Source organism: Marmota marmota, unplaced genomic scaffold, assembly GCF_001458135.2.
Source record: "Marmota marmota marmota unplaced genomic scaffold, marMar, whole genome shotgun sequence".
Lineage (NCBI taxonomy): Eukaryota > Metazoa > Chordata > Mammalia > Rodentia > Sciuridae > Marmota > Marmota marmota.
Window position 1 is genome coordinate 6,621,204 of NW_025999925.1, and position 16,236 is coordinate 6,637,439.

The 16,236-nt window shown below is 38.4% G+C and overlaps 1 protein-coding gene across 1 annotated transcript in view; it reads right to left on the reverse strand.

Moving 5' to 3' along the window:
- Positions 1 to 3,728: 3,728 nt before the first annotated feature.
- The window catches only part of Arsb (arylsulfatase B), a 155,558-nt gene continuing 143,050 nt past the window's right edge, over positions 3,729 to 16,236 (reverse strand). Inside the window, exons 6-7 of the mRNA XM_015497831.2 lie at positions 7,015 to 7,137; positions 3,729 to 5,866 (exon numbers count right to left, since the gene is read on the reverse strand). Coding sequence (XP_015353317.1) covers positions 5,601 to 5,866; positions 7,015 to 7,137 — 389 coding nt within the window. The 3' untranslated portion in view covers positions 3,729 to 5,600. The remainder of the gene's footprint in view (positions 5,867 to 7,014; positions 7,138 to 16,236) is intronic.

Below are 16,236 nucleotides of genomic sequence, written 5' to 3' on the forward strand. Positions count from 1 at the left end.
GGTGTGTGTTTACCTCCTCTGCTGGACTCTGTTAGACTCTGATCTGAACTAGAGGCCAGACCCCTGGCTGGCTGGCTTGACTGATCACACTGGCCCCTTTGTGGCCAGACCCCCTCTGGAGGCTCGTGGAGGAAAGCAAGCAGGTGGTGGAGTGTGTGTGTTAACCCCCAGACCTGGGGAGTAAATATATTAGGAACATCTGTACTTCATTAATAAGATTAAAATCAGGATTTCCTGAAGAGGTGACACTTTATTTATCTACCATCTTAAATCTCTAGTGAGAACTCATCTGGGCACAAAGACAAACTTAGGAAGGCACCACTTGATTGCTCTCTTACAGAGAGGTGTCAAAGGTCAATGGAGCTGTCTGTAGGTAGTAGTTTATGGATTAATTTTTTGTTGTATGTTTTCTGTTTTTTAAAAAAATTGTTACAGTGATATTGTATTAACGCCTTTGTTAGAAAAGTAATAAAGGTTATGAACTATCTGGAAACCAATGATTGGTTCCTCTTGTGAATTACTTTAAGAATGAAATGTCTCTAGTTTTCTAAATGGGCCCCAGGGAGGTGCCATTCAGGTGAGTGTCTCCCATGGCAACAGGGCAAAGGTGAAAGGCAGGTGGTGACTGCTTCTAGACTGTTTGCACCTACCGTCCTTAGTGATCATAAGGGTGATGGTCAGGGTGAACAGACTGGCTTTTCAACATCCTAAAAATGAACCAATCTACAAACCATGGCTATTCTCTACTTGGACAAAAAAAAAAAAAATGGATTTTAAAGTTCAAGTGATCACTGCAGAGGATAAGAACAATTTTAATATACTTAGTCGATATATTGGCCAGAAGATTCTTACATCAGGCTGGAAAGAGCATTACAGTAAAGAATTAGATTGTAATATCTTTTTATAAGGCACATCAGAGAAATAACTCAAGTGCACATCAACAGATAAATGGATATACAAAACATGGCATACTGGAATATTTTTTTATACTAGAATATATTATTTTATATATAAACACATATTATATATAATATATATTACATATGATATGCAATATGTAAAATATATAATATATACTATAAAATATCACAATATTTATACATTATGTTTATTTATATAAAATATTTTTTATACTAGCATTATACTATTTTATACTGGAATTTTTTTTAGCCATAAGAGGGCATGACATTCTAATACATTCTGCAATGTGAATCACTTTTGAAAACAACTTGGGCAGCAAGGCTCCACCTCCAGATATGTTGGTATGGCTTGCCTGGTCTCTGATCCTCCTCTGCCAGACCCTCATATATGCATGTGAACCCATCAAGAAAACCTGAACAGTGAAGGCTCAACTTAGGAAATCTAAATCCATGCATTTAGGCTTTGAAAATACAAGACCTAAACTTGTGTTTACCAATGGATTCTCAAAAAAGTTTCTTCAAATAATGAATTTCCCTGAAGCACTGAAAATGTTTATTTACAAACAGTTGTGTTTATAAGCCCATTTTGGTTGTCAAAACAAAAAGATAAATATTGTAGCATTCATTTTACTCGAAGGGCAGGTGTTTTTATTTTTTGTTTTTATTTAAAAGTACTTTTAAATTTCATATGTGATATAAACTGTAGAGTAAGTAACAAGAATATGTCTCAACAAATTTCGACATAAGCATACACCCATGTAGAGATCAACCAGGGTAAGATGTTCTGAACCTCAAAAGGTTATTGGCCCCTCCTCTGCCAATCTCCCCTCCCACAAAGGAAACAAATATGCTGACTTCCATCACCATTGATTAGTTTTTGTCTTACCTGGAAGTCCAATCTATATCAGAAATTAAAGTGCAGCTACTTTCCGTAACATAGGCTACAGCCCTTCAGCCCAGCTACTTTTTCTTCTGATGCTCTCTTCTCTCCCAATTCAGAATTTCTTGATGCACTCCCCTCACCATGTGTTTGCTTTTATATTGAGATAAGGTATGCACAGATAACATAGAATTTGCCACTGCAACCAATTTAGTGGCATTGACCATATTCACCATGTTGTACAAACATCACCCTTATTTCCAAAAATTTCTATCACCCCATGATGAACGGAAGGAAACTCCCTATTCTCCCCTTCCCTAGACCCTGGCAACCTCTAATCTAGTTTGTTTCTACAAATTTGCCTATTTCATAATAGTGCAGTCATACAATACTGGCCATTTGTCTGGCTTCTTTGATGCAGCACGATGTTTGATGTTTTCAAAGTTAATTTATATTGTAAAGTGTATTAGAATTCCATTCTTTCTTATTTTTGTTTTTGTAGCACTGGTGATTGAACCCAGGGGTGTGCTACCACTGACCAGCATCCCCAAACCTTTCTATTTATTTATTTTGAGACAGGGTCTCAGTAAGTTGTAGTCTGGCCTCAAACTTTGGATCCTCCTGCCTCAGCCTCCTGAGCTCAGTTCCTTTTTACAACTGAAAAGTGTTCCACTATTTATATATCCCATTTTCCTGTTGATGGACACTTGTTAGTTGTCCAATGTGCCTTGTCAAAAGACCTAAAATAATTCTTCCTTTTTTATTTTCTTAATTTAAATAATTTATGTTTGGATAAAGACTGGATATTGAAAAAATGGAAGAGATGAAAACAAAGTAATCCTCCTATAATTAAGATTGAATAGGGGATGGAGATTTAGCTCAGTAGTAAAGCACTTGTACAACATCAGCAAGGTCCTGAGTCCAATCTCCAATACTGGGGAAAAAAAAAGGACTGATCTTTACAAACATCACCTCTGGTTATTTTTAATCCTCTCAACTCAGTACACTGACTGGTATATAGCAAACACTCAAAAAATCAAAAACAAAAAATTAGTATTTTTTAATTATATGTTAGTCATGTTTTCTGTCACTGAAACAAATACATGAGACAAATCAACTTATAAAGAGGAAACATTTATTTTGTCTCACTGTTTTAGAGGTTTCAGTCCACGGTTGCTGGCCCACTGTTTTGGGTCTTGTGTCAAGGCCGCACATCATGAAGTGTGTCAGACGCCCCTACCTCACAGTGGCCAGGAAGCAAAAGAGAGGAAGTCATGGGACCAGTGTTCCAGAATTCTTCTCCAGGCGTGCCTCCTATAATCTAACTTTCTTGCACCAGGCTCTACCTACTAAGGGTCCTACCACATCCCAACAGCAAGGGCTGTATACGACTGTGGAGACCAGGTCATAAAACGCATTCTAGCCCCCTGCTTGCTCTCTCTCTCCACATTCCCTGCTCTGCTAGAAATAATCTGCCCATCTGAGGACCTTTAAGCAGCCTACGGTGATGCCCATGTATCAAGGGACTGAGGCCTGAAGCCAAGACCTTGGTGAGTCATCTCAGAAGTAAAGCCTTCAACTCCACCCAAGCGTTCAGATGACCACAGCCCTGCTCAACTGCTTGACTACTGAGTCAAAAAGACCAGGAGTCACAACCACCCTGCTTATCTACTTCCAGATTTCTGATCCTCATCTTATGTATAAAAAAATAAAAGTGTTTTATTTTAAGCTGCTAAATTTGGGGATAATTTGTTACACAGCTGTTTGCATCTACCTGTCATTGGTGATCATAAGGGCAATCGATGGTCAGGGTGATACTCTCCATTAGTGCTTTGTTTTTGTTCCACCTCTTCTTTGACCTCTCTCCAACACCTTACTTTATAGTGTATAATCTTAGGGCAAAGTATGACACATTTTTTTCACTGTGATAATTTTCATGTATTTATTTATTTATGTAACAGATTTATTGAGGTATAATTCATGAACTATAAAATTGGCAAGTTTAAAAAATCGTGATAAGGTCTTCATAACATCAAATTTGCCGTTTTCACCATGTTGAAATATACAATTCAGTGGCATTGAGGGGGTTCATGATGTTGTGCAGCCGTCATTGCTACCCCAATGCAGAACTTTTTCATCATCCCAATAGGAGCCCCATATCCACAGCTGACTTATTTTAAATCATTTAATTTAAAATGATTATTTTTATTTTGTCCCTCAAATCTGGAAGACTCATGTAGTAACAAAGAAAAACAAGCTCACAAATGAACAAAATCTTCTTTAAAGGTAAGCAAATTTGGAAAGAAGTAACATTAATACACTAATAATGACATGAACCTTTTCATCTCCTTGTACAGAATCAGAAAATCTAATGAGACTTTGTTATATCCTGGATAAAATAAAATCTCAAATGATAGATTTTTAAAAGTACTCCTTAAAATTCTTTAAATTCTTTGACTATAGAACATCCTCAGTATACACAGCAAACAAGGAACTAAAACTGGGGATAGCTTTTGAGGGTACAATAGGGAGAACAAACAAGTGTCAAATAGTGGTGACCTCCAATCTTAGAATACTAATGGCTACCTGCAGCCCTGGGACTGGAAGGATGCAGGAGTAACATTCAGGCTCAGTTAGTTCATGCTATCTGCCACAGGCTTTGGGGTGACTAGGGACATTTTGGCCAGGTGTTTGCCAACCCAGGTGTTGGGTAAAGAAAATAAATGTCATTAGTTCTAGCACCATATCCTTCCAATAGTCTTACTTCGATATATTATAGAGTAAGATAGTATTACAAGTCTCTCCTCAGGAATAGCAGTGCAACTTGTTATATATCAGGAGTTAAAACCACAATATTGATGATGACCTCCATGCAACTCAAGGAGAAAACTTGGCAGACAGATGCCATGGACCCATGCATCTTCCACCTGGCCCTCTCCTGGGTCCCCCTTGGGCATGACCACAGAGCAACCTGGCCACCTTCTCTGAGCAGGGCTCTGGCTTTAGTATTATAGGAAAAAGGGAAGGCAAGGCTCAGCATTATTCCAAAACTCAGGAGTGCTCAGAGTGGAGTGGTAAAGTGGCCTTCCCACAGGACACTGAAGTCAAAAGGAATGGCAGGTAAAGAGTCACAGTTGGAGGTGACAGGAAGTCTAGACAGAATGAGCAATGACTGGGGAAAAATATAGTATTAAAAAAATTTCTTTATTGTAAAAACCAAAACCAAGGTGTTGGTATTTTGCTGTGTTGACCTTAGTGAAGTGGGCCTTATGCTGGTGATAAGATGAGTAATTGAGGGGTGAGCCGAGGGGGGTCATTCTCATGGAAGGTCTGAGCAAGATCTCTCACAGACAGACAGAACTCCCGGCCAAAAGAACCATTAACAATTTGTCTGCTCCCTTCATTCGTTGTAAGAAATGTGAGTCACTCCAATAAAACTGGTTATTGGCAGAGGGAAATCTACTGTCTGACTTGCTAGGCAACAAGAGCCAGCTGCTCCAGCTTCTAGGATTCAATGAGAACTTCCCATGTCAAGTTCCCAGCTGTCCCGGAGCTTAGCAAGAGCAGATGAACCCAGCCACCCCTGCTTGCAGACACAAGCTCCAGCCCATGGCAGGAGCATTCCAGATTTTATCAGCTTCTTAAATGCACTAGGGTTGATACTGGACTCCGTGGTATGGTTTAGAGCACTAGAAGGGCCAGGTGAACCTGGAGTGGGAGGACAAGTGGGACAAGAGGCTGCATGATTCAAGAACTGAGGTCCAGGTTGCAAGAGAAATGCATTCCAACCTCCCGACATCCTACATCCAGGGGCCCCATGCACCAGTGCCCTTGGGATCGCAGCGGGGGTCTTCCGCTGGGAAATGTACAGGCACTGAGTGCTTCTGGTAGAAATGAAGGCGGGAAAGGAGCTTCTTGACCACGTGGGGATGTTCTTTGGACAGGTCATGTCTTTCTTCCGGGTCCCGATCAATATCAAAGAGCCAGAGGGTCTTGCTTGGTGGGTCCGATGAGGGTATTTCAGAAACGTTGTGTTGAGTTGGTGGTGGGATCCACGCACCACAGCCTGGCAAAGAAACAAAATCATTTACTGGGGAAGCACTGTAGGCAACTGCTAATCTTGGGGAAACTCTGGGGACAAGGCTGTACTGGCTTGTGGGTGTGGATATCTGAAAAAGATGTGGTGCTTGGTGCTATCTCTAGATTCATTTCAGAATCTGATTTGGTGCTTTAGTGAGACATGTCTTGCTGCTTTTTTACCAGGGACATCTAGAAATGTGTGCACATTTGTGAGGGGGAATTTTTAGTTGTCACATGATTGGGGGGTGACGGTGCTCTTGGTGTCTACTGGACATGGGCCAGTGATGCTAGAATGTTCTACACTCCACAGGACAGTTCCAAATGATCTACTTAGCTGCAAATACCAAGAACACCCCCTCCCCATTATAAGCACTGTTTAACTGCATCACAGCCTTAGCCATCTTACTACCATTTACAAAATGTCTCTGTAAAATATGTTAGAGAATACCATCAGGGAAACCGAAACTGCCTCCTTCCCCAGCTACACCATTGGTTGATCTAGCTCTCAGAGATTCTCTGCTAGCTAGATGCAAAGCCACACATACCTGAAATCCATATTTTCCATGAAGCATTTGAATGGAATTTCTTCCTTTCACTCCTGCTATAGTTAATTCTCAATTGCAGGGTGAGGGTGGGGTGGGGAGGGAACAATCTCAACCATTCCTCCTCATTAGCTCCTGATTTAGTAGCCCCAGAGATAAGTTTTGCAAAATGCAGGAGTTACTTCAGTACATTTTCCTTGATGTTGTGGTGGGGAAGCTGACTTGGTCCATGGTAACAATGGAAGCCGTGTAATTGGGAACAGTCTTTAGAGTGGGACAAGAAAACCTTGACTAATTCCTTGTCTTCTTATGGCACATATCAGGAGGACCACAGAAGATCTGAATAATGAGTTAATGTTTCAGGTATCTCAGCAAAGTGAGAGGAGTGGTGGGTCCTAGAGCCTTGAGGAGCCAAGTAGGAGGAGATGGGAAGTGGCTAGAATGAGAGCGATAAAGTCCTCCCTTCCCAGAGAAATGGCCAAGGGAATACAATCCCAAGATTCAGTGAGACTGGAGATACGGTACTACCCAGAGGACATAGCCCTGCCCTGTTCACTGCAGGAAGGGACCTGGGCTAAGCTAAGCATCCTACCTGGGAAGCCTGTGAGCAGTTTCCAATTTCCCAGTCTAATGGCAGCATGGACAGATGTGTTAAAGGCTGAATACTCGGGAAGAGAAGAATCATCCTTTGCCGGAGCCATGCTGCTTCCAGGACCTGAGAAGAAACAGTTTGGAAGAGTTAGATTGCTGTTATTGGAACATGTCATTATAAATCAGCATCTTATATCCTTCTTGCTGAACAGTAGCTTTTATTCACCAGTGGAGTGCAAATGTGTGTACCACCACAGAAATGAATCTTTTATTAAATATAAACAGAAAGCTATAGTTACATTAAATGTCAGTCATAAACCACCACAAATATAAAGGAAATCCCAAAGAGATTAGAATACTAATTCATCCTTAAAATCACTACGTTCTGCCAATGTGCAGCTGGCCATTGCAGAAGAGTGTTGTGTTACAGCACAGTGAGTTGCTTTTTTGAATCTTGGTGTTTTTTTTCCTCTTAAATGTACAAATTAAATACATTTTTGGTAGATACTTATATCTATGTAGATAGTGTAATAAATTCTAAAATGCATATGTTAATGCAGTCTATCTCAAGGCAGGAGAATTTAAGCACACCATGAAAATAACATATATATTTATTTTAAAACAACACTTACGCAATCTAAAAGTAAGTGAGCAATGTTCAGTGAACTGTTCAGACAGAATAACTATGGGTATAAGAATAAATTTGGTATACAAATTATTGGTTGGTATCACGCAATACATTAATTTATCATTTTGAGGTCTTGTAGTAATTAATTGTCATGCTTCTGAGGAGAAGCAATGACTAATATCTACTCCCTCTTGAGTTTGGAACCAATTAATAGGCAGAGGCAAGACAGATGGGGCTAAAAATAATGCTTTTGTTACTGATAAAGTCAATTGGAGAGAACATAGCCTCAGATCCATGCCAGAGAAACCTTGCTAATAACTGACCCTTGACTTAGAAAGACCTCGTCACCACCATTAATCTTTTCTGAACTCAGGGGCTCTTGACCACAGAGCCACATCCCCAGTCTATTTTGTATTTTATTTAGAGACAAGCTCTCACTGAGTTGCTTAGCGCCACACTTTTACTGAGGTTGGCTTTGAACTTGCAATCCTCTTGCCTCAGCCTCCAAAGCAGCTGTGATTACAGGTGTATGCCATCATGCCTGGCTAGCACCATTGACCTTGCTGGACAACCACTCGACTCCCGGGAGTACAAAGAGCAGAGAAGAAAGCTTATATATATCTAGGAGATGCAGTCAGACTTAGACATACAAAAAGGGTCTAGGTTGAGCATGCTCAGTTCCTTCTTTGGCTAACTCCCTCCTTCACCTGCCCTTGGGGAAAAGGGTATAAGGAGCTGTGGGAGTTCAACTCTAGTTAAAGACCCTGGTGGATCTATGAAGGTAAGGGATGGAGGTTCACTTTATTCCTATGTCAGCATATTTAAAAGCCTCAACTCAGAACCTAGCTGCATAATATTTAGTCTGTTTTCAGTTACCATTCCTCTGTTAACTTTTCAAATATGGTCACAGCAATTGTCTTGGGAGCACTTTGGAAGGTTGCTGAATTACCAGCCCAATAACTAATTGCCACAGTGTGTGGTATGTCTATAAAAGTGCAGTCTCCACATGGTGGTGAAACTAGTCATCTACTTTCCTTTTATAAAAGATTTTGAAAAGCTGGGTGCACTGTGTGAGCACCTGTAGTCCTAGCACTTGGGAGGCTGAGGCAGGAAGACCGCCTGAGCCCAGGGGTTCAAGATGAGCCTGGACAACCAAGTGAGACCCCATCACAAATTAAAAAAAAAAAAAAGACTTTGAGAGTGCCCCTGTTCACCCCAAAGCAGGATTTTATTGCTCCCCAGGGTTTTAATGCAAGTTTGATGCAGGAAGGAAAGCTAGCAGTGGAAGAGGCAGAAGACCCGTTCTTTGTCAGCCTTTGAAATTGACCCTGTGGACACATACAGAGACTGATCCAGTAAACCACTGGTGGTTTCAGAGCTTCGTTCTTAAGTCATTGCACAGAAATAAATCTGTAGCACCAAAGAGGAAAATCTTTTTTGACTTCTTGCTTCTCTGTTTGTGAATATTTTGGCTCCAACACAAACAGATGCTTCTGGTGGTGGAAGTGTGTGAGGCTGTCTATCACAGGAAGTGGGTTCTCGGGACACAGACTGTGGTACAACTGGGAGCCCTCATGCCTTATTCCTCACACGTTTGAATGAAAGCCACGTTTTGATATCCAAGAATGTTAAATAAAACAAGCATGCTTTGTGAACATAAACAACAAGAAAAGGGAAACAGCCATCTCAATCATACTTACATTTATATACATTTTTTTCTCTTAACACCAACAGGAACATAAAACACCCAAACAATAAATAAGGCTAAGACTAAACAATGAAAGACACTATTATCTCAGTTTTGTGTTTTTCATCTTGAGAAATGAAACAAAGAGAAAATGATAAAGAATAATGTAACCCAGGAGGAACAGATAGCATTTTTGCTATATTTGCTTACTTTATTTAAAAAATTTTAATCTAATTTAATCTGGGAGGGATACTGGGGATCAAAGTGAGGGCCCCTAGGCAAGCGCTCTACCACTGAGTTACATCCCTAGTCCTGCTTTTTAATTTTTTAAATTAAAAAACTGGGCAACAAATATGAAGTTGAGACTCCTTTGACCCCCTCCTCAATCCCAGTCCCTCACCCACACTCCTCCATAGGCTGCTGCTGTCCTGACTCCAGTGTCTCCTCAGTCACTGTAAAATGTGGTAGCAAGACTATGTGCTGAGGAATAGTATACAGTACTGTTTCAGAGTTTAAAAATGTACGTGTTATACATATTCTGCAACGTTCTCATTCACTGTACATACATATATTTCTCTTATGTACATGCGTATATTCCTCTTCAATACTTCACTATATAAACATAGCATATTTTTCTATTACCCTATTGATGAGCATTCAGGTTTTTTTAAAAAAATATTTTTAATTGTAGTTGGATACAATATTGTTATTTTATTTATTTATTTATTTACTGAATGGGCTTCTGAGAATTGAACCCAGAGCCTCACACATGCTAGGCAAGTGCTCTACCACTGAGCCACAACCCCAGCTCTCAGGTTGTTTTAACTATTGTAATTATTTATTATTATTAGCTATCCTGCAGTGAATACTTGTCCACATCTCCTTGTGCACATGTGCTAAAGTTTCTCTAGGGTCTGTGTCTAGAACTAAAACCGTTCAGTTGCAAGGTACACACATTCCCAACTTTACAATGTATACAAGTCAGCTCTCCTATTGGCAATTTCCCATTTGTCCACATCCTATATCTGATATTTTCAGACTTAAAAACTGTTGTTATCTAAAAATTTTAGAGGTAAATGTCATCTTTTATTTTTTGTTTAATCAATGAAATTATTTTTTTTCTGTGTCATCCTACAGGTTTCTAGAAAACAATTTTTTTTTATAACACCCATAGAGAAAGTACACAAATAACAGGCATGCAGCTTGATGAACAGGAAACCGTCCCCTGTAAACATCGGCCACTCAAGGCACAGTGCTTTGTTGGGACTTCAAGGCCCTGCCAGCAGCCTTGGTACTCCCTCCTCTTCCCAAGGTAACTGCTGTCCTGATTTTAACTAGGAGAGGCATTCTGCCTGCTTTTGAACTTAACATGACTGGAACTATATAATACGTTACTCTGATTTCTGGCTGCTTTTGGATCCACATAATGTCAGTGAGTTCATCTACATTGCTGGGATCCAGCTATTTCCAGTACCTCATCATTTTTATTGCTATATATTATTCCAATATACGAGAATTCTACTCTCCTCAGTTCTCCACTGACCAAATACCATTTATTGCAAAGACTGTTCTTTTCCCAGTCAACTACAGTGGCATCTTTGTCAAAAACAATATTTCGACACAGAGTGATGAACATGGAATGTCTGTGGAGTCCCACTATCCAGTAGAACTTTCCATGATGATGGAAATGTTCTGAACTCAGGCTGCCTGTATTTCAGGCACTGGCCCCGTGTGGCCATGAGCATATGTAATGTGGCTGCTGTGACCAAGGAACTCAACACTTTTTTTTTTTTTTTTTTTTTTTTTTAGAGAGACAGAGAGAGAGAGAAACTTTTTTTTAATATTTATTTTTTTTTAGTTTTCGGCAGACACAACATCTTTGTTTGTATGTGGTGCTGAGAATCGAACCCGGGCCGCACGCATGCCAGGCAAGCGCACTACTGCTTGAGCCACATCCCCAGCCCGGAACTAAACACTTGATTTGAGTTAATGTTAGTTAATTTTAGTTGTCACATGTGGTGAGTGGTTCCTGCACTGGAGGGCACAATTCTGGAGTCTCCATCCCGAACAGCTGGGCTGTTGTCTGTCCTTGTGCTAATGCCACAGTCTTATTTACTGTTGAATGACAGCAAGTTTTTCCAGCTGTTGGCATATGTCCCCCAAGTCTGTTGTTCATCAAGATTTGATTTCATCATTTTGGGCCTTTAATACTTTCAATGTAAATTTTAGGATCAGCTTGTCAAGTTTCACAAACGGCCTGCTGGGATATTGATCAGAATGGTACTGACTCTAGGGATCAATTGTGGGGGTGAGTATTTCAAACATTGAGTTTTACAATTAATGAACTAGTGAAGCCTGACATTTACGTGGCATTTAAAAACTTTTCTCTTAATTATGTTTTATGATTTTTTTGTCTGGAGTCACACTTTCGTTAGGTTTATTCATAATAGGTTGATATAATTTGATACTACTATTCTAAATGTTTGCTATTTAAAATTGGCTTTTTAAAATCTTATTTACAGTGACTTTGCTAAATTTATTTCTCAATTATAGATCATAGATTTTTTTGGATTTTCTAATCCCAAATTTTATAGATTCTTTGGATTTTCTATGCATGCTATCACATGAAAATACTTCCTATAGATTAACTTCCCATCTTTTATTCTTTTTTCTTACCTTATGATACTGGAAAAAAATCTCTAGCACAATTCTGAATGAAAGTAGTGATAGTAGGACTTTATGACTCATTTCTGATTTCAGGGGAAAGTTTTTAATATTTCACTAGTAAGTATGATCTCAATATAAAATTTTTGTAGATATATTTTATGAGATTAAAGGTGATCTTTTCTATTTCCATTTAGTAATTTTTTCCCTAAATTATAAATGGGTGTTAAGGTTCAGCATATGCCTTTTCTACATGAGAATGTATTCTTTTATACTTTAACGTAATTAATTATATTGACTGAGTTTTAAATGTCAAACCATTACTGCATTTCTAGAATAAATCCCTTTTAGCCATGATATTTATTCCTTTTATATGTTGCTTTATCCACATTTTGTAAAGAAATTTTGCATCTATGCTCAAGGCAAAAATTGGCCTATGGTTTCCTTTTTTGCAATGTTCCTTATCTTGTTTTTGAATCAAGATTATATTGATTCTGCCTGCTCTCACTTATATGTAATAAATAAAAAGTTGATCTCAAAGAAGTAGAGAACAGAATAGTGGTGACCAGAGCCTGGGAAGGGTGTGGAGGGTGGGTAGAGAGAGGATGGTAAATGGGTGTAGAGGTGCAGTTGGATAGAAGGGAAAACTTTTAATGTTCTATAGCACACTAGGATAACTATGGTTGGCAACAACTGGTTGGCTATTTTGAAATAGCTAGTAAACAGGATATTTCTCCCCATAGTATAGGGGATTGAACCGAGGACCTCATACATGCTAGACAAGCACTCTACCGCCGAGCTACTCCCCAGCCCTAGAGAGATTCTGAATGTTCCCAGCACAAAGAAAATATGTTTGATGTGATTGATGTCACACTGTGTACAAGTACTGTTTTGATTAAAAACATTTTTTAAAAATTACATGGGTCTTACAATGGTACAGAATAGAAGACACAGAGACAAGCCCACATAAATACAGTTATCTCCTACTAGACAAAGGTGCCAAAAACATACATCAGAGAAAAGATAGCCTCTTCAACAAATGGTACTGGGAAACTGGAAATCCATATGCAGCAAGATGAAACTAAACCCCTATCTCTCACCTTGCACAAAACTCAACTCAAAGTGGATCAAGGACCTAGGAATTTGACCAGAGACTTTGTGCCTAATAGAAGAAAACATAGACCCAAATCTTCATCATGTTGGATTGGTCCCGACTTCCTTAATAAAACTCCTAAAGTGCAAGAAATAAAATCAAGAATAAATAAATGGGATGGATTCAAACTAAAAAGCTTCTTCTTAGCAAAGAAACAATCAATAACTTAAAGAAAGAGCCTACATTTTGGGAGCAAATTTTTGCTACACACAAGTCAGAGCACTAATCTCCAGGATATATAAAGAACTCAAAAAGCTTAACACCAAAAACAAACAAACAAACAAACAAACAAAAACCAACCCAATTTAATAAATGGGCTAAGGAGCTGAACAGACACTTCTCAGAAGAAGAAATACAAGTGATTAACAAATACATGAAAAAATGTTCAACATCTCTAGTAATTAGAGAAATGCAAATCAAAACTAATCTAAGATTTCATCTCTCTCCAGTCAGAATGACAGTTTTACAGGCAACAGTAAGTGTTGGCGAGGATGTGGGGGAAAAGGCACACTCATACATTGCTGGTGGGACTGTAAATTGATACAACCAATCTAGAAAGCAGTATGGAGATTCCTTACAAAATTTGGAATAGAACCACCATTTGACCCAGTTATCCCACTCTGCAGTTTATACTATAAAGACTTAAAAACAGCATACTATAGTAATGCAGCCACATCAATGTTTATAGCAGCACAATTCACAACTACTAAACTGTGAAAGCAACTCAGATGCCCTTCAATAGATAAATGGATAAAGAAATTGTGGTAAGTATACACAATGGAATATTACTCAGCATTAAAAGATAATAAAATTATGGCATTTGCAGATAAATTGATGGAGTTGAAGAGTATCTTTATTATTTCTATTTTCTTTGGGCTTGATTTGCTCTTTTCTGTAATTCTTGAATAATTGATTTTTAGCATTTTTTAATTTCAATTCATACATTCAATACTATCAATTATTTTCTAATTTTTTATCATGCAATTTTAAATATGTATTTTCATTAGTGCAGCACTTTCTAACTTCCATTGTGATTTCTTTTTTGACTCTGATTATTTGAAATAGTTATTTGAAAACATGAATATTTGAGAATTTTCCAGTTATTATTACTAATTTCTGATTTGATTTTACTACCATCACAGGACATATCTATTCTTTTTTTAATAAACATTTAATTTTAGAATCATTTTAGATTTGCAGTATTTGATTTAAATTCATTACAGTGTGTTGACACTTGCTTAATGGTCTACTACATGGTCAATCTTTGATGTTCCAGTCTCATTTAAAACACAAACACACAGACACACAAAGTTGTTGAGTGCAGTGATCTACAAATCACTTAAGTGTGTTCACTTTGGTGTTCAAACCTTTTATAGCTTTATGGGCATTTTTGTTTGCTCTATCAGTCACGGAGAGAGTTTTGTTAAAAGTCACCACAATTGAGAATTTATTTATTCTGTTAGTTCTGTCTGTTTTTGCTTCACACATTTTGAGACTATATTGTTACATTCTTACAAATTTAGAAGTGTGACTTCTGGTTGACTGCTGTTTTCATTATTTGGGGATAAAAGCCCTTTTAATAATGTTTTCACTCTTTATATCTCTTTATATAGCTACCCCAGTTTCAGCTGTCATTTTTGTTGTTAGTACTTTTTTATCCATCCATTGATACGGTGTGAGATTCTTACGCAATACAAAGAAGTCTAAGATAGGGTGAGGCAGACAGCATAAGGTCCCCCAAGATGTCCACACCCTAATTTTCTAGAACCGTGAATGTGTTACCTTACATGACAAAAGGGACATGATTAAGGGCAAGGACTCTGAGATGTGAAGATTATTCTAGATTATCTGGTGAGCCCAACCTAATCTTATTGAGTCCACAGAAGCAAGGAATATTGCTTCTGTGATGATAAGAGTGAGGTTTAGCTGCAGGAGAAGAGTCAGAGAAATGGAACACTACTCTCTTTGACAGTGGAAGAAGGAGGCCATGAGCTAAGTAATATGGGACCATTGTTAGAAGCTGAGAAAAAGCAAGTCAACTGATTCTGTACTAAATGCCCAGAAGGGGATGCTGTCCTGCCAACACCTTGATGTCAGCCCCGGGAGGCCTGTGTCAGACATGTGGCCCATGGAACTATCGGATGACACTGGTGTCAATTTGAGCCATTAAGTTTGTGGTGATTTGTTATAACAGCAACAGAAAATGAATACACATGAGCTTTATACAATTTAAAAATTAAACAGGAAGCTAAGTATTACAGATGAAGGGATAAGGTATTACATATGAGGCAGAATGTGACCGAGGCCTAATGGTAAATATCTTAAAAGATCACGGTAGGAAAAAGTTGATAATGGCTGAAGCACAGAGGAAAAACTGATGAAACGGGACTTTAGAAGATTTTAAAAAGTGCACCTGTGTGCCATCTGCCAACACACACCACTTTTAGTGTAATAAAATTGACGGTGTGTTCTAAGCCTGATTCACTTGTGCAACCCAAAGCCTTAGCCCAATGCCTTGGCACATGGGTGGTGAACACACAGAAAAGCTTAATGAAGCAAGAAATGACTATAAAAATTGGATGCACAGATGGGAATTTTAGACTGAAGAATGGAAGACACAGTTCCAACAATTTAGTGTCTTTGAAGGACAAGTAATGTAGCTGTTGCAGGAGGCAAAGGTAAATAGTTGGATAGATGGGTGAAACAAACTCAAGAAAGTGCTAAATACTGGGCTGTAGGAATTACCACTTTTTCTTCTAATCAACAGGGGAACAAAAGAGGGATTTAATTTCTTTAAAGATTGGATTATTTTCTCTAAGAGCTTTATTGAGATCTAGTTCACATAGGATACAATTCATCCATTTAGAGTGTAAAATCTAACCGTCATTTGTATATCCACAAATACCATTTTTCTTTTTTGATGCTATTGCAAATGTGACCCTTTTCATAATTTCATGTTTGCTTTGTTTATTGCTGCTCTATAGAAACACAAATGTGCTCTAGATCTGTAAGAAGAATTGTAATGCATTCCAATATTGTCATGCATTTAAAAAATAATAAAATCAGTAAAAAAAGAAATATAAATAATTAT